Raw genomic sequence first — 20675 nt, 5'->3', positions numbered from 1 at the left:
GCCTGCGTGTGTGTACACGTGTGTGTGTACACGTGTGTGTGTGTACACGCGCGCGTGTGTGTTCACGTGTGTGAGTGTGTGATCACTAAACTACGTGGAAATGAATCTAAGCGTGTGCCCGAGGTGCCAGAGGAACAGGCATCCATGACGTCTCCTGGCCAAACCCCTTTTGGCGGAGCCAGAGGACTGAATCATTACCCTCGGGGCTCCTCCAGAAACAACTAGAAAACACTGCGGGTGGCCACGTGGAATGTTCGAACGCTCACTGCGGAGGAGAGGCTGCCACTCCTCTGTCTAGAGCTGGACTGGTACCGTCTGGATCTCTGTGGCATTCAGGAGGTCTGGTGGACCGGCTCTGGCTCCAGCCACCATGAGGGTGGACAGTCCTCTACAAGGGGCAGGAAAATGCCAAACAAAGGGGAGTGGCTCTTCTGAATAAAACAATCGAGGGGGTGTGGGAGCGTAGTGGTGAGGTGTGGGAAGCTGTAAGCTCCAGGCTACTTAGGCTGGCCTCCCCATTAACTGGAGGTGAGGAGTGGTGTTGGTGGTGGTTGTTTATGCACCCCACCGAAGATGAACATCAGTGGATGGATGCATCCATCCACTCAAAGGTGCTAGCTAAAGTGGCCTCTTTGGGAAAGAGTCATCTTGTTGGGTGATTTTAATGCCAAAGTTGGTCATGATGCTGGCACCTGGGCATGGACTGATCAAACGGCATGGGCCAGATCAGCTAAAAAATAACGGTAGGAGGCTGCTAGACTTCTGTGCAGCCCATGGGCTTGTAATAAACCAACCACGCTAATCTGGCATCGCCACATCCACGCAATACCATGGATGCATGCTGGGCACAAGCAAGAACATCTTCTGGACTACATAGTGATGGAACAGCGGATACGGGCCCATGTGCTTGACACCAGGACCTTCTTGTCATCTGTAAGATCCGCCTGCCATTCTTCCACTCCCATGGTGGGTGTCCATCTAGAACCCCAATTAAACCTACAGTGGCCTGGTCTCAACTAGATGATGAACGTTGGAAGCAAAAATGTCATCATCGCTTGCGGCTGGGGTTGGCATCGTCCCCCATTCTTCCTGATGTCGAGGGGAAATGGCGCGAGAGTTTAAAACTGTGTCTCATGCAGCTGCAATGGCTGCTTTGGGTACACGGTGCAAAACCCGCCCTGGCTGACGGAGGAGGTGTTCAGGCTGGCTGACAAAAATCGACAGGACCAATCGCACTGTCTACTGCATCCCACATCGGAGAATGAGGAGGATTACTGCAGCCTTCGCTCGGAGGTTAGGAGAGCCGTGCGGCACCGCGGTGCAACATCTATCGCAATCCTTAGTGGAAAGAAGGGTGATCGATCTCTGGCCCTCAGGAACAAGTTTGCAGATTTGTCGAGCATTTCTGTGAGGTCTTGGGGAAAGGGAAATCCCTCAGCCTGGAAAACATCAATGGGGCAAATTGGGGATAACCCTGCGGAGGCTGCAGTGCCTCAAATATTGGAAGAAGTTGTGACCCCCTGTGAGTGGCTGGCTGAGGTGCCATCTGTTGAGGTTTTAAGGAAGGCGATCCAAACGCTGAGACCAGGAAAAGCACCGGGCACCATAATGTTACCGCCTCCTTCCTCTCGTCATCACCTCGTCATCACCTCGTCCCACCCCCCCTCCTCTCCCTCCCCCCACTCCCCTCATCCTCCACCACCACCCCTCCCCCATGCCCCACCGATCTCTCGCCAGGGTGCGTGTTGGACGGTCCTCAAACGCGTTGCCACTGCGGCCCCGGCTTGCTGTGGAGCGCCGCTGCCTGCCGGCAGGTGGGCGCGTGCGATGACGCTGCCGCGTCCGGCCCCTCCCCCTCGCCCGGCTCCGCCCCTTCTTCCTACTCCGGCTCCGGATTTTTCCCTTCCTGCACGTGCATCAAGGGGTTGCCGCCCGACGGGGTGCAGTGCGTGCCTCGGCCGGAGCCTCTGCCATCGTGCACGACCGCCAACCCCACCGATGCCACTACCGTCCTGAACGCTACGGCGGTCGCTGCGGCTGTCGTGAACGCCACTGCGACCTCTGAGACGACCCTGAACGCCACTGCGACCTCTGAGATGACCTTGAACGCTACTGTGACCTCTAAGACGACCCTGAACGCTACTGCGACCACTGCAGTGGTCCTGAACACCACTGCGACTCCTGTCCTGAGCACAACGATGGCAACTGGTGGTTCGAATCGCACGAGCAGCCCCTACGCGCCCCAAGGTGAGCGAGGAAGGTGGGTCTATTCCCGATTCTGAATTACTTTTGTCAGTCTGGAGTTTGTGTGATCTCACCCTGTTCTACAGAGTGAGCAAGTGAGTCGAGTTTGAATTATCTCCAACTGTTTTGCAGAGAGAGAGAGTGGAGTTTGTATGATCTCCCCCTGTTCTACAGAGTGAGTGAGTAGAGTTTGTATGATCTTCCCATGTCCTACAGAGTGAGTGAGTGGAGTTTGTATGATCTCCCACTGTTCTACAGAGTGAGTGGATGGAGTTGTTATGATCTCCCCCTGTTCTACAGAGTTAGTGAGTGGAGTTTGTATGATCTTCCCCTGTTCTACAGAGTGAGTGGAGTGGAGTGGAGTTTGTATGATCTCCCCCTGTTCTACAAATTGAGTGAGTGGAGTTTGTATGATCTCCCACTGTTCTACAGAATGAGTGGATGGAGTTTTTATGATCTCCCCCTGTTCTACAGAGTTAGTGAGTGGAGTTTGTATGATCTTCCACTGTGCTACAGAGTGAGTGAGTGAAGTTTGTATGATCTCCCCTTATTCTACAGAGGGAGTGGAGTGGAGTTTGTATGATCTCCCCCTGTTCTACAAATTGAGTGAGTGGAGTTTGTATGATCTCCCCTTGTTCTACAGAGTGAGTGAGTATAGTTTGTATGATCTCCCCCTGTTCTACAGAGTGAGTGGAGTGGAGTTTGTATGATCTGCCCCTGTTCTACAGAGTGAGTGAGTGAAGTTTGGATGATCTCCCCCTGTTCTACAGAGTGAGTGAGTGGAGTTTGTACGTGTGGATGAGTGTGTGTATGTGCGCTTGTATTAGTTGGTGCGTGTTAGTGGGAATAGGTGGAGGAGTGGTTAGCGCTACGAACCCAGTAAGAGACCCAAGTTCGATTCCCGCTCACGGCCAACACCACCAGTGACGATTATCTGAACCGGTCGTAGGCCTCCCCTAGGTCGACTCAGCTTCAAATGAATACCTGGTGCGGTGTGTAAACATCGCCACTGTGGAGACATATGCGACCGAGTGTAATTGCTGGCTACCCATGCCTTCATGCGCTGTTCTGGCCTTCATAGGTGCTCGCTAACAGCACTTGCCCCAATAGTCTGTTCGAGGCTATCCAGGGGGATCGTTGTTTATATTTGAGTGTGTCTGTGTGTGTGTCTGTTCCGCTACTCAGTACCACTAACAGCACTTTCCCCTACAGTCTGGTAGAGGCTGTAATGGTAATCTTTGTCTTTGTCTCCCACAGACCTCAAGGTGGTCCCAGTGACGCTGACAATCAATGAAGTCTTCAACTCTGCCCTGAGTGACCCAAACTCGCTGGATTACAGGACCATGTCCAACAGGCTCCTACCCAGTGTAAGACATCTCACAACGGCAAAGTATAAACTCACTTCACTTGTCATTTGACCAGACCCATACAGGCCCACAGAGACTTATGCTCAGAGAGACACATACAGACCCACAGAGACCCAAACTAACAGAGACCAATAGAGATGCATACTCATAGAGACCCATACTCATAGAGACCCATAGAGACCCACAGAGACCCATACTCATAGAGACTCATACAGACCCACAGAGACCGATGCTCAGAGAGACCCATACAGACCCACAGAGACCCATACTCATAGAGACCCACAGAGACCCATACTCATAGAGACCCACAGAGACCCATACTCATAGAGACTCATACAGACCCACAGAGACCCATGCTCAGAGAGACCCATACAGACCCACAGAGACCCATACTCATAGAGATGCATAGAGACCCACAGATACCCATACTCATAGAGACCCATAGAGACCCACAGAGACCCGTACTCATAGAGACCCATACAGACCCACAGAGACCCATACTCATAGAGACCCATGCAGACCCACAGAGACCCATACTCATAGACACCCACAGAGACCCATACTCGCAGAGACCCATACAGACCCACAGAGACCCATACACATAGAGACCCACAGAGATCCATACTCATAGAGACTCATACAGACCCACAGAGACCCATGCTCAGAGAGACCCATACAGACCCACAGAGACCCATACTCATAGAGACGCATAGAGACCCACAGATACCCATACTCATAGAGACCCATAGAGATCCACAGAGACCCGTACTCATAGAGACCCATACAGACCCACAGAGACCCATACTCATAGAGACCCATGCAGACCCACAGAGACCCATACTCATAGAGACCCACAGAGACCCATACTCGCAGAGACCCATACAGACCCACAGAGACCCATACACATAGAGACTCATACAGACCCACAGAGACCCATACTCATAGAGACCCATACAGACCCACAGAGACCCGTACTCATAGAGACCCATCGAGACCCACAGAGACCCATACTCATAGAGACCCATCGAGACCCACAGAGACCCATACTAATAGATACCCATAGAGACCCACAGAGATCCATATTCATAGAGACCCATACAGACCCACAGAGACCCATACTCATAGATACCCATAGAGACCCACAGAGATCCATACTCACAGAGACCCATACAGACCCACAGATACCCATGCTCATAGAGACCCATAGAGACCCACAGAGACCCGTACTCATAGAGACCCATAGAGACCCACTTAGACCCATACTCATAGAGACCCATACAGACCCACAGAGACTCATACTCATACAGACCCATACAGACGCACAGAGACCCATACTCATAGAGACCCATAGAGACCCACATAGACCCATACTCATAGAGACCCATACAGACCCACAGAGACCCATACTCACAGAGACCCATAGAGACCCACTTAGACCCATAATCACAGAGACCCATACAGACCCACAGAGACCCGTACTCATAAAGACCCATACAGACCCACAGAGACCCATACTCATAGAGACCCATAGAGACCCACAGAGACCCGTTCTCATAGAGACCCATACAGACCCACAGAGACCCATGCTCAGAACCGGCCCTAGACCTTTGGGGGTCCTAAGCAAAATTTGGTTGGAGGCCCCTTTGATGTATGATTTTTTTCACCCACTAGCTAGCAGTGACTCTAGGGGGCCCTCTGCTGGCCATGGGGCTCTTTGCAATTGCAAGGGTCGCTTAGTGGCTGGGCCGGCTCTGCCCATGCTCATACAGACCCATAGAGACCCATACTCATAGAGACCCACAGAGGCCAATACTCATAGAGACCCATACAGATCCACGGAGACCCATATTCATAAAGACCCATAGAGATACATAGAGAGAGACCCATACTCATCCAGAAACAATACGACACTACACTAAAATTGACACTGTACACCACACTACTCTACGATACACAACACTCGATACACTACACAAGATACACTACACACTATACACTACACTACTATACATTGTACTACTATACACTATACAATAACCGCCATTCGCCACTAAGTGACGGTGACGTCACCACGGCGCTTGTGCCAGGCCATGTGCACCTTGAGGCCACGTGAAGTGTCGAACGCCCGCTGGCAGGAGGTCACGGGGCAGACCCAGCAGGTGCCACGGGTCGACTGAGATGACCGAGACGACTGGCTGATGCACCACCTGTGCCCCCTACTGTACCAACTTGCTGTGCTTTAGCCACCCGGCGCTCCGCTCGTTGTTGTGAGCGTCGCTCCTCTGCCCTCCGCTGTTTTTGGAGGGCGACTGCCTCCAACTGCCCAGTAGCGTCCTTCACGAGTCTCCTCCACAGAGGCCGATCTTGACAACACTGGTACCGGTCATCGGCAAGTCCACTCAGCTCCACGTCCTCCTGTACCACATTACTCCATCTCTTATCTAGCCCGTGCTGCGCCCGTTTAGTCCCCTCTATCAGGCCGAACAAAAGCTGTTTTGGCATGCGGTGGCTGGGCATGCGGGCTACATACCTGCCGGAGGAGCTCACCGATGGGACTATACACAACACTATACATGACACGACACTAAACGACTATATACTACTTTACACGATGTAACGGGTTCCGGAGACACTTGTAGATGTACTTCTTTATTACAATACAACACTCCAACAGTACTCCAACTCTCCAACAGTCCTGATACTCTGTTACAGCCTAGCTACACAGCCTAGACACACAGCCTAGATACTCTACTCTGGCTACGCTCTGGAACTCGCCCTCACAAGGTCGTAGAGTCGGGAGTTCCAGAGTCGGGAGTTCCAGAGTCCCAGCGCTGGCTCTCGCAGCATCCCAGGGTCTTCAGATGGCTGGTCGTGGGTCTTGGGTCTTGAGTTACAACTGGGCCCTGATCGTCCAGGGAGCTCTCCTTTTATGCCTGGTCTAACGAGGGGTGGGGCCGTGTGCGCCACCAGACATCCCACAGAGCGCACACAGCCCCCCCCCCGTTGGCGGCGCCAAAAAGGCTTAAGCGCCTGGGAACCCAACGCCTGGCGCCCAGATGCTTAAGCGTCTGGACCCCCTGGGAACCCAGCGCCTGGCGCCCAGAGGATTAAGCGTCTGGACCCACCTGGGAACCCAGAGCCCCCAGCAGCCCCTCCCTTCTTATGTCACTACAACGACACTATACACTAGAATACACTCCACTATAAACCACACTACACAATATACTACACTATACACACTACACTATGCCCTAAAATACACTACACTGTACACGACACGAATGAACACTACACTACTCTACTAGGCACTGCACTACACAATACACTACACTATTATAAAAAACACTATACACCACACTAAACACTACACTATACACTGCACTATACACTACACTATACACTACACTATACACTACACTATACACTACACTATACACCGCACTAGACACCAAACTACACCATACACCACACACTACACTACACTATACACTACACACCACACACTACACTATGCTATACACCACACTCCACTATACACCACACACTACACTACACTATACACTACACCACTATACACTACAATAAACACAATACACTACACTATACACTACACACCACAAATTACACTACACACCACAAACTACACTACAATATACACTACACACCACACACTACACTATACACCACACACTACACTACACACCACACACTACACTATACACTACACACCACACACTACACTAACACCACACACTACACTACACTGCACACTACACTACACACTACACTATACACTACACTATACACCATAGCCGACGAGAGAACCATGACCTCCCTCTCGTCATCTGCGATGGCTCTCTTCCCGTGACCCAACGATAATGAAATAAACGATTGCTTTGATGACACGGCTCTTCCCCCCCCCCCACTACTCCCCCCCCCCCCCCACCACCACTCCACCCACCACCTCCACCCCCCCACGTTCCACAGCTCACCAGCTGCTATCAGAGCCTCGGGTCTCGGTTCGTGCAAGTGGCGATCTTAAACTTCCGGTGAGGACAGCTCAAACTCGCGTCACTCCGCAACCACTTGGACTCAGCACTACACCATAGACTCAGCACTGCACCATAGACTCAGCACTACACCATAAACTCAGCACTGCACCATAGACTCAGCACTGCACTATAGACTCAGCACTGCACCATAGACTCAACTCTGCACCGTAGACTCAACACTGCACCATAGACTCAGCACTGCACCATAGACTCAACACTGCACCATAGACTCAACACTGCACCATAGACTCAGCACTGCACCATAGACTCAACACTGCACCATAGACGCAGCACTGCACCATAGACTCAGCACTGCACCATAGACTCAACACTGCACCATAGACTCAGCACTGCACCATAGACTCAGCACTGCACCATAGACTCAACACTGCACCATAGACTCAACACTGGACCATAGACTCAACACTGCCCATAGACTCAACACTGCACCATAGACTCAGCACTACACCATAGACTCAGCACTGCACCATAGACTCAGCACTGCACCATAGACTCAACACTGCACCATAGACTCAACACTGCACCATAGACTCAGCACTGCACCATAGATTCAGCACTGCACCATAGACTCAACACTGCACCATAAACTCAGCACTGCACCATAGACTCAACACTGTACCATAGACTCAACACTGCACCATAGACTCAACACTACCAACACTGCACCATAGACTCAACACTGCACCATAGACTCAGCACTGCTACCCATAGACTCAGCACTGCACTGTAGAGTCAGCACTGCACCATAGACTCAACACTGCACCATAGACTCAACACTGCACCATAGACTCAACACTGCACCATAGACTCAACACTGCACCATAGACTCAGCACTGCACCATAGACTCAACACTGCTACCCATAGACTCAGCACTGCACCATAGACTCAGCACTGCACCATAGACTCAACACTGCCCAAAGACTCAGCACTGCCCATAGACTCAACACTGCACCATAGACTCAACACTGCACCATAGACTCAGCACTGCACCATAGACTCAGCACTGCACCATAGACTCAGCACTGCACCATACTCAGCACTGCACCATAGACTCAGCACTGCACCATAGACTCAGCACTGCACCGTAGACTCAACACTAAACCATAGACTCAGTACTGCACAATAGACTCAACACTGCACCATATACTCAACAATGCTACCCATAGACTCAACACTGCACCATAGACTCAACACTGCTACCCATAGACTCAACACTGCACAAAGAGTCAACAATGTCCACATACTCAACACTGCTCCCCATAGACTCAACACTGCACCATAGACTCAACACTACACCATAGACTCAGCACTGCACCTGTAGACTCAGCACTGCACCGTAGACTCAGCACTGCACCGTAGACTCAGCACTGCACCATAGAATCAACACTGCACCATAGACTCAGCACTGCACCATAGACTCAGCACTGCACCATAGACTCAGCACTGCACCGTAGACTCAACACTGCACCATAGACTCAGTACTGCACCATAGACTCAACACTGCACCATAGACTCAATAATGCTACCCATAGACTCAACACTGCACCATAGACTCAACACTGCTACGCATAGACTCAACACTGCACCATAGACTCAACACTGCTACCCATAGACTCAACACTGCACCATAGACTCAACACTGCTACGCATAGACTCAACACTGCACCATAGACTCAACACTGCTACCCATAGACTCAACACTGCACCATAGACTCAGCATTGCACCATAGACTCAGCACTGCACCATAGACTCAGCACTGCACCATAGACTCAACACTGCTACCCATAGACTCAACACTGCACCATAGACTCAACACTGCTACGCATAGACTCAACACTGCACCATAGACTCAACACTGCTACCCATAGACTCAACACTGCACCATAGACTCAACACTGCTACCCATAGGCTCAACACTGCACCATAGACTTAGCATTGCACCATAGAATCAGCACTGAGACTCAACACTGCACCATAGACTTAACAATGCTACTCATAGACTCAACACTGCTTCCTATAGACTCAACACTGCTACCCAGAGACTCAACAATGCTACCCATAGACTCAACATTGCTACCCAGAGACTCAGCAATGCTACCCAAAGACATAACACTGCATCATAGACTCAGCATTGAGACCCAACACTGCACCATAGACCACTCACCCACTCACATAATCGCACACTCACTCAATCACCCACTCACTAATTCACCCAATTGTTCTATCACACGTTCAATCACTCTCTCACTCACTTACCCACTCAACTACCCCATCACTAACTACCCCACTCACTATCTCACTAACCCATCCACTTTTTAATGAATTCACCCACCAAACCGATCACCCAATCGCTCCCCTTCCTAACTACTGCGCCACTCACTAACCCGCTCACCTTCTAACACACTCACTCGCTCACCCACTCACTCACCCACCCATCCACCCACTCAATCAATCACTCACCCACCCAGCCACTCACTCACTCAACCATCCTCTCACTCACCCACTCACCCACCCACTCACCCACTCACACACTCTCCTACCCAATCACTCGCTCACTCACCCACTCACTCACCCACCCACACCACCACTAACTCACCCACTCAGTCACCCATTCACTCAATCACCCACTTACTTTATCACACGTTCAATCACTCTCTCACTCACTTACCAACTCATCCACTCACTATCCCACTCACTAACTAACACACTCACTAACTCAATAACCCATCCAGCCATTAACTCACTCACCTACCCACCCAACCAATCACCCACCGACTCACTCATCTGCCTACCTCCTACCACACTCACCCAGCTACTCATTCATCCACTCACTAACCAACCCACCTACCTACCCACTCATTCACCCACCTACCAAATCACTAACCCGCTCACTCACTCACCCACCCACTAACCCACCCACTCACCTACTCACCCACCCACCAACTCACCCAATCACCCACTCACTCAGCCACCTACCCACTCACGAACCCACTCACTCACTCACCCACTCACCCACCAATTCACCCACCAACTCACCCACTCACCCACCTACCTACTTACTAACCCACTCACCCACCCACTCACCTACTCACCTACCCACCCACTCACCCACTCAGCCACCCACTCACCTACTCACCCACCCACTTACCTACTCACTCACCCACCCACCCACTCACCCACTCACCTACTCACCCTCTCACCCACCTACCCACTCACTCACTAACCCACTCACTCACCCACCCACTCACCCACCTACCCACTCACTCACTAACCCATTCATTAATTTACCCACTCACTCACCCACCTACCCACTCACTCACCCACTTACCCACTCGCTCACCCACCTACACGCACACTAACCCACTCACTCACCCACTCACTCACCCACCTACACACTCACTCACCCATCTACCCACTCACTCACCCACCTACACGCTCACTAACCCACTCACACACCCACTCTCTCACCAACCTACCCACTCACTAACCCACCTACCCACTCACTAACCCACTCACTCACTCACTCACCCACCCACCCACTCACTCACCCACCCACTCACCCACTCCCCGCATGTCTCTCTCTCCCCGCCGTTGCAGGCCCGGCAGTGTCCTGGCATCCGTGAACGTGAGTGGCTACAGCCTCACCGAATCCGAGGTCACCAACTTGACCTCCTTGGCCATTGACGCTTTAATAGCGGCCGGAGTTCCGGTCATCCGGGACTTCAACATCAACGGTACGTGGTGAGAGATGGGGAGGGGGGGTTATCAGATGTTGACTACCTCGCCCCGGGGGCAGGAGGTCGTGGGTTCGATCCAGGACCCTGATGCTCACCATGGCTAGGAGATGTTGACTACCTCGCCTGGTGCGCAGGAGGTCGTGGGTTCGATCACGGACCCTAACGCCACGGTGGCCAGGAGATGTTGACTACCTCGCCTGGTGCGCAGGAGGTCGTGGGTTCGATCACGGACCCTAACGCCACGGTGGCCAGGAGATGTTGACTACCTCGCCTGGTGCGCAGGAGGTCGTGGGTTCGATCAAAGACCCTTACGCCACGGTGGCTAGGAGATGTTGACTACCTCGCCTGGGGCGCAGGAGGTCGTGGGTTCGATCGCGGACCCTGACGCCCACCGTGACCAGGAGATGTTGACTACCTCGCCTGGTTCGCAGGAGGTCGTGGGTTCGATCGTGGACACTGACGCCCACCGTGGCCAGGAGATGTTGACTACCTCGCCTGGTGCGCAGGAGGTCGTGGGTTCGATCGCGGACCCTGACGCCCACGGTGGCTAGGAGATGTTGACTACCTCGCCTGGTACGCAAGAGGTCGTGGGTTCGATCCCAATCCTGACCCTGTCCCATTGATAACCGTCCGCAGGTACCACCACTAACGTCACCACTGAGAGGCTTAATGCAATCTTAAATCAATCGAAGGTGAGTATCATTACCACCACCACCATCATCATCATCACCACCATCACCACCACCACCACTATAGTCACGACCACGACCACCATCATCATCATTACCATCATCACCACCATCATCATCACCATCATCACCACCATCGACACCAGAACCACCATCACCATCATCACCATCATCACCATCATCACCATCACCACCACCATTATCACCATCATCATTACCACCACCACCATCATCACAATCACCACCATCAATTACCACTACCATCACCAACAACACCAGCACCATCACCAACACCAATGGCTGCACCATTCGCCACTAAGTGACGGTGACGTCACCACGGCGCCTATGCCAGGCTAGGTGCACTTTGAGGCCACGTGAAGTGTCAAAGGCTCGCTGCTGACAGGAGGTCACGGGGCAGACCCAGGTGCCACGCGTCGACTGACTGAGATGACTGGTTAATGCACCACCTGTGCCCCCTACTGTGCCAACCTGCTGTGCTTTAGCCACCCGGCGCTCCGCTCATTGCTGTGAGCGTCGCTCCTCCGCCCTCCGTTGTTGTTGGAGGGCGACTGCCTCCAACTGCCCAGTAGCTCTATTTTGCCGAACAAAAGCTGTTTAATTCTAGATTTGAAGCTTTCATGACTGCAATGATTCATATTCTTAGGTTTTTTCGGTAAAGTCACGTAGGTAAAAACATTAAAAAGTAAAATAAAATAAAAATCACGACGTTTCGGAGGCAACACAAGCTTCCGTCTTCAGGTGGTACCGTCACAGCCACGACAGCTGTATCAAGTAAATGAGAGATTTCGGAAGCTACCACTACGTTTATATGATGGTTGGAGGTGGTGGAGCAAGGGCCGCATACTTTTATTAATATGGTAAGGTGAGGCTTAAGACTAAGAATAGACTGCATTACAAAGGCTGAGCCTTTGTTATGGAGAGGTGCGGTTTGTGACTCAAACTGTAACAGGGAGACCACCACTAAACATGGTAAAACTGTGATGGTTGTCTGTCAAATAAGATTAGCAAATAAGTGTAGTTAAATCTTTTTTGCATGGTTAATCACATCTTTCCAATGATTACTCAGTTTGTAACCGTCATCACGGTTGAAATTATGTCTGTGTTTGTATATTTGTATGGCTTCGTGTACAAACCTTTGATGGTAGCCAGGAGGTTTGCAGAGAACCTTGGTCTCGGAAAATACAATTTCATGAGAGCCCACCGAGTTGTAGCAATGATCGGCAACGGCCGAGGAATCAGTTCTGCCGTGTTTCAGATCTGACTTGTGCTCGCGGACACGATCAGAAACATGACGTTTCGTTTCTCTAATGTAGCAATCACCACAAATGCAACTCAATTTGTAGACTCCAGGATACTGTAAGTCAGCTGTTTAGGCATGCGGTGGCTGGGCATGCAGGCTACATGACCCAGCCAATGCAGACTTGCCTGCCGGATGAGTTCACCGATGGGAATGTGTCCAGATCTTTCAAGGATTTATGAGCTGATAATTGGTTGTTTTCCCTTCTATCTGGCAACAAAACTGACACCTTTTTACAAGGAGTCATGTTTGCATAGACCGCAATACCTGCAGTCATAATACAAACAAAAGACATAACTCTTATAATGTGCATTGTCCTTGAACTTGATGGTCCACACCCGAGACAGCTTTCCTTAGAGCCTAGTCTCACATGGGTTGGACCAGATGACGCCAAAAGGCGCACAACTCAAAGACAATGTACCATCAGAGTATGAGAGCTCGGGGCAAGGATCTACACTATGGGAACCTCATTTGCCAGTAAAAATATGATAATTGGTTGTTTACCCTTCTATCTGGCAACAAAACTGACACCTTTTTACAAGGAATCATGTTTGCATAGACCGCAATACCTGCAGTCATAATACAAACAAAAGACATAACTCTGATAATGTGCACTGTCCTTGAAGTTGATTGGTCCACACCCGAGACAGCTTTCCTTAGAGCCTAGTCTCACATGGGTTGGACCAGATGACGCCAAAAGGCGCACAACTCAAAGACTGGCAAAGGAGGTTCCCATAGTGATTCATGAGCTCTTTACATATGTAGGGATGTTCAAGAGAGGGCCCGTTATGCATGGCAGCCTATGGAAAACAAACACAGTGGGCGGGGCTACGTAAGTGCACGAGGAGGTGCCCTCTACGACGTCCGAGCCAGACACCCTGGGGGGGGGCTGGTTCGAACGTTATGATCCCCCGGGGCCCCACCCCTCAGGGAGGGGTTGGGTATAAAAGGGGATGTTCAAAGGGCTCGAGTCAGTTATGTTTAAGCTAAGGGAAGAAGACTGAAGACGTCTTAGATAGAGCCCTGGACTCCCCTAGTTCGATGTCCTTTTCAGGGCCGGACAGGACTGAGCCAGCGGCGTGGTCCCGAAAGCCAGAGCCGGTGCTCTTGTAAGAGCTGGTCTGGAACTCCGGGTACCGGGCCCGACTTACCAGTGTCGGGCCAGTTAGCCTCCCCTAGCCCATTAGTGGAGGATTCAGGGCTAGGACAGAGTTAGCTAGGGGTGTATCCCGAGTTATACGGGTGAGGGGGCCGATACCCCCTCGAGTGTGTATATGCCCACTGTCGTATTGTGAAATAAATATACGTGTGCCTCAACCTCGGCGTCAAGCGTCCTCACCGGTACTTCAACTGGTGTCAGAAGTAATTCGAACATGGACACGCGGAAAACAGCGCGGGCCAAAGTACCGCAGGAGGAAGACACTGCCGAGATCGTCGAGCCCGAGACGGCTCCACAAGACATGGTGCAGCCGGGGCCTGACGCCTCCTTACCGGGGCATCGAAATGAAGAGGGGCCGCAGCCAGACGCGTTACGGCTGGCTCACGGGAGGCTGGCGGAGCTGCTGTATGCCGCTGCTGCCACGCTGGAGACCATCACGCGATTGGGGGCCGGTGATCCAACACGGGGCGAGGCGAGCCAACGACCAGGGCGCCTTCCCGCCATTTCGGAGCAGTCCGAATTTGAAATTCCCGCCATCGACGCTACAGCTTTTCAGGGCGTGGCCAGCCTGAACATCCGCTCCGACATCGCCGTCGCTGGAGCTGCAGCGTCATCACCGCCGGAGGGTGCGTCATCACAACCGCGACAGGCGATCCCATCGGCCGTTCGCACCGACGCACAGCCGAGTGGTGGTGACATCAGCCTGCGGGAGTCTACAACAACTGCTGCGCTTCATCAGAGACTGCCCCCGCTGAAGGAGTTCATCGGCGCGGAGGGAGACTGGGCCGGTTTTCGCCGACGTTTCCTCGCCCATCAGGAGATGGCGAAATGGTCCGATGAGGAGGCTCTCTGCGCGCTGCCGGCGCTCCTCGACGGCGACGCGCTCGCCGCCCTCACATCGGCGCCGAGAGAGAAGCGGTCTACGTTACCGATGGCGCTACAGCTGCTGGGCGGGGTCTATGGACCATCAGCTGAATGCCGACAGCAATTTTACGACCGCAAGCGTGGTGAGAAGGAGTCGCCCCTAGCATACCGGACGAGCCTCCTGGCAATGGCTAAGTCGGCCTTCCCTCGTATAGGACGACGACGGCGTGGACGCTATGGTCACGGAGAAAATCCTCCTCCTGGCAGACGACCTTGACATCGCTGTCGTCGCACAGGAGGACGTGGAGATGACATCGCTCCAGGCGGCAAGGCTCCTCCACGCCAACCTCCTGTCGCTCCGGCGGAAAGCCAGCAGGGCATCGGCGGGGCGTGCGGTGGCTGCAGCCACCCTTCCGACGGAGGAGCTCTACGCCGTCGACCACCGACGGCAACAGGCGACGGGAGCACGGTCGGGCCGGGACGGGTCGGGCCGTTCCGACCATCCGTCACCTCCGACGGCGCTCCCGCGGTGTTTTAACTGCGGCATCCGGGGCCACGTCGCCTCTGGGTGCCGCTCTCCTCGTCAGCGCGGGACGACACCTCAACGGGACGACGGGCCTCATCACAAGCTCCACCATCATAACCCGGCGAGTCGCGACACCCCACATGTTTGGCCCACGCACACGCCCGTCACGCACTCAAACACCGCAACGAGAGGGGGGCCGATATCGCGCACCATCGCACCATCACGCACCACTCTGGGTACTCATATCGAACCCGGCCAGTGGTCCGTGCTGGCCGATCGTGTGGTAGCCGCATCGTCGGGGTCGTCGGCCGTTGTGGGGCACATCGACGGGGTTGAGGTGCGCATCCTGGTCGATACGGGGGCATCGGCGACCATTATTTCGGAGTTAATTTACAATATTCTCCCTGTCCAGAGCCGTCCTTTGATGCCTGTTAACGTACCATTCTATGCGGCTAACGGGGGCTCACTTGGCATCATCGGACAAATTCGGGCCCAAATTTGTGTTGGGGAAATTAAATTGTCTGGGCCGATTTTTGTTTCCTCCTCGCTGGCGGTTCCGTGCCTGCTGGGGACGGACTTCCTGGCCAAAATGCCGATTAGGATATTAATCGACCAGAGATGCATTGAGCTCCCGTCGGGCAGACGCATGGCGTTTTTGCCATCACCCGTTACGACTCGGACGGCGTTCGCGACGGTGCCGGCATTCGTAGAGAGAACGGTGCGCGTCCCTCCGGGGGCACAAATGTTGATTCCCTTGAAACTTCGGCGACCCTTCGCTAAGGGTATTGCGGCCCAAGGGGTTCTGCTGGGGCCGTCTAGGACCGGGGTTAGTGGACCTCATTTACTTCCAGCCCAGACCATAGTAAGAGGGGACGGTGAACCCTTCATCGCGGTCCTCAATGTGGGTTCGCAGACGGTGGTGGTCCCACAGGGAACCGTGCTTGCTCACGCAACGCCGGTGCCATGTGAGGAAACCGTCGCAAATCACGTCAGCGTTGTCCCTGCGCCGCGACCGCATTCGGACAGCGATGAAGAGTGGCTCGAGGCGCTTTGTGCGGGATCGACGGACCTGTCAGATTCAGAGCGTCAACAACTTAAAACACTACTGCGGGAATTTTCCGACGTTTTTAGTCGGAATAAATACGATTTGGGTTGTACTCACCTGCTGCGTCACCATATTGACATGGGTGACAGCGCGCCAATTCGCCAAAATCCGTTTCGGTTGAGTCCCGCCGAAAAGGACCATGTCAAATCGGCTATTGATGACATGTTGGCCGCCGACATCATTTCTCCTTCCACCAGCCCTTGGGGAGCGCCGATTGTCCTGGTTAAAAAGCAGGACGGATCGTTGCGGTTTTGCGTTGATTTTCGGCGCCTTAACAAAATTTCGGTTGCCGACGCATACCCGCTCCCTCGGATGGATGAATCGCTGGACGCCTTGGCGGGAGTGCGATTCTTTTCCACACTCGATTTACTTTCGGGATTCTGGCAGCTTCCTCTGGACGATGATTCAAAGCCTAAAACTGCTTTCCGTACACCGCACGGCCTGTTCCAATTCAACCGGTTGCCGATGGGATTACACTCATCGCCGGCAACTTTCCAGCGTTTGATGGAATTGGTTTTGGCTGGATTGCAATGGGAGTCGTGCCTCATTTATTTGGATGACGTTATCGTCTTTGGTAAAACTTTTGATGAACATCTCCAGAGGTTGCGGGCGGTTTTCCTAAAGATGCGGGCTGCTAATTTGAAATTCAAACCCCAAAAATGCCATTTGTTGCGCGATTCGGTGCGTTATTTGGGGCACATCGTGGGACGCTCAGGTATTGCTACCGATCCCGCCAAAACGCAGTGTGTCAGCTCCTGGCCGACTCCCACCTCGGTGGGAGAGGTCAGGAGTTTCATTGGTTTCGCGTCGTATTACCGACGGTTCGTCGCTGATTTTGCGACAATTGCCAAACCCCTGCACTCTTTAACATCTAAAGGGGTTCGGTTCCACTGGGGTTAAGAGGAGGAGGCTGCTTTCTGCTCCCTTCGGGACGCCCTGGTAAAATCCCCTCCCTTGGTTTACCCCGATTTTTCTAAGCCCTTTTTGCTCGACACCGATGCGAGCAACACGGGTATTGGGGGTGTGCTTTCCCAGGTGGTTGATGGCGTGGAACGGGTGGTCGCGTACGGTAGTCGGGTGTTGTCTCCTGCGGAGCAAAGATATTGTGTCACCCGTAGGGAACTGTTGGCAATTGTCTATTTCATCCAACAGTATCGCCCATATCTGTACGGTCGGCATTTCACCGTCCGCACAGATCATGCGGCACTACAGTATGCCCTGCGAGTTCAACAACCATCGGGACAGTTGTCTCGATGGTTGGAGGTTCTCCAGGACTTTGATTTTGAAACAACCTACCGTAAGGGCGTTCGCCATACGAATGCGGACGCTCTGTCGCGCATGCCAACCACCTCCGAATGTGCATGCCTCCTGGGGTCGGGACGTTGCAGGCCTTCAGGGGACGCATCGGTTCCGGTCTTGGCAGCCACCGACGACGACGAAACATTAATTACTAATTCGATCGAACAACAGGGAAGAGATTCCCTGTTGGGGTTGCCCGTCACTGAATGGGGGCGCCTCCAGATGGAAGATACCTCCCTCCTCGGGTGGCGTCGTCGCGTCGGGGGTGCTGGGCGTGTGAAGGGTGATTCGGATGCATGGGAAATGGTGCAAGGTCTGCTGATGCATTGGGACGGAAAATCCCAGCGACATCGGCTGGTGGTCCCTTCTGGATTGCGAGGCAAGGTGGTGTGGGCCGCACATGAGCGCCTATTACACCTGGGGACCCAAAAGACTCTTGCACTGCTACAACTTGATTTTTTTTGGCCTGGCATGACGAGGGATGTTGGGGATCTATTGGGATCATGCCCTCGGTGTGCGCAACGGAAACCGCCGGCGCGGGAGTCTAACCCGCCCTTGCAATCGATCAAAGTGTCCAGAATAAATGAGCTTGTCGCGCTGGACATTTTGGGCCCATTTCCCGCCACCCCCAGGGGCAATAGGTATTTGTTGACTGGTGTCGAGTATTTTACACGCTGGCCTATGGCCTGGCCCCTTGCCAACCAGTCGGCAGCAGCCATCGTGGAGGCCTTTGTTCAGGGATACGTCCTGGACAAAGGTGCTCCGGAGCGGCTGCTGACCGACCAGGGCAGAAATTTTTCCGGTAAATTACTCAAACAAGTCTGTGACCTCCTAGGCACGAAGAAAATTCGTACCTCCCCGTATCACCCGCAAACTGACGGGATGGTCGAGCGCCTGCATCGCACCATTACGTCAATGATGTCACAGCAGGTCTCGGACTCACAGACTGACTGGGACCTGCATATTCAAGGGGTCTTGGCGGCATACCGGATGGCACCCCATGCAGCTACGGGATTTTCCCCCTTTTACCTCATGTACGGTCGCGAACCCGACCCGCCTGTTCGCGCCCAGCTGCAGATCCCCGAGCCGCAAGGGAAAACTAAATTGGCTGACCACGTCAAATTTAATCTGGCCAAATTAACAGAGGCGCGGGATGCTGCAATGCTAAACTCGGACCTCCGTCAAAAGGCGAATGAGTGCCTCAGGCTGGGTCGGGCGCACATGATACAGTGGAAGCCGGGGGACAAGGCATGGCTGCACTGTCCCCAAGTGCCACTGGCTACCTCCTCTAAGCTGGTGCGGCCGTGGCGGGGCCCTGTGGAGGTGGTCGAAGTTTTGCGACCACAGTGCGTGCGCATTAAATGGGGGAAGCGGCGATGGTCCGTGCACCCCTCTAGGTTAAAACCCTTCGTTGCGGTACACAAACCCACTTCACACATGCGTGGCCAAACGTGTGGGGGGTCGACCGACTCATTGGGTCCGTCTCCGTCGTTCTCACCTAATGCCTTGCCGGCCGTGCCACCTCCAGGTGCATCAGGACTGACGGGCTCACGCCCGACCACCCCTCCTGGGGATACCGACGGTCGCGCGGCATCGGATGAGGACTCACTCCGGGACGGACAATTGCCACCTGACGGTCCGCCACCCGGGGTTACCCCGTGTGAGGGGCCCGCTGCAAGGACGCGCGCAAAAAATGCGCAGACTGTTATGAGGCTGGAAGATGTGTACATAGGTTGTGTTCATCGTGTGTTGTGTGGGTGGTGTGTTCCCTGCCCATTGAATGTACATATGTTGGGTTCATTGTGTGTTGTGTGGGTGGTGTGTTCCCTGCCCATTGAAATGTACATACGTTGGGTTCACCTGGTGTTGTGTGTATGGTGGGTTCCCTGCAAATTGTATATAGGTTGTTTTTTTTACGGAATTCGTATTTATTCAAGGGGGGGTGCGTCGGGTTGTTTTCTCTTCTTGCTGTTGCATTTTGTTGTGTTCTTGTTGCTGTTCTTGTTATTGTTGAAAAATAGTGAGGCACACGCGCGGTCAAGGTGTAAATGCACTTTTATTGTCATTTTTGTATGTTGGCAGCCGGGACGGCTGCAAGCTATGCTGGGGGGGGGGGGGGGTGATGTAGGGGTGTTCAAGAGAGGGCCCGTTATGCATGGCAGCCTATGGAAAACAAACACAGTGGGCGGGGCTACGTAAGTGCACGAGGAGGTGCCCTCTACGACGTCCGAGCCAGACACCCTGGGGGGGGGGCTGGTTCGAACGTTATGATCCCCCGGGGCCCCACCCCTC

At 53.3% G+C, this 20675-nt stretch overlaps 1 protein-coding gene across 1 annotated transcript in view; it reads left to right on the top strand.

The window, feature by feature from the left end:
• Positions 1-7437: 7437 nt before the first annotated feature.
• Positions 7438-20675, top strand: part of LOC133339716 (adhesion G protein-coupled receptor F5-like) — a 35287-nt gene continuing 22049 nt past the window's right edge. The window contains exons 1-4 of the mRNA XM_061547868.1: positions 7438-7475; positions 7607-7660; positions 11284-11420; positions 12060-12115. Coding sequence (XP_061403852.1) covers positions 7438-7475; positions 7607-7660; positions 11284-11420; positions 12060-12115 — 285 coding nt within the window. The remainder of the gene's footprint in view (positions 7476-7606; positions 7661-11283; positions 11421-12059; positions 12116-20675) is intronic.

Source organism: Lethenteron reissneri, unplaced genomic scaffold (assembly GCF_015708825.2).
Source record: "Lethenteron reissneri isolate LAM-NWPU_2019-01 unplaced genomic scaffold, ASM1570882v1 scaffold_213, whole genome shotgun sequence".
NCBI lineage: Eukaryota > Metazoa > Chordata > Hyperoartia > Petromyzontiformes > Petromyzontidae > Lethenteron > Lethenteron reissneri.
This window is presented reverse-complemented; position numbering and strand designations above follow the sequence as displayed.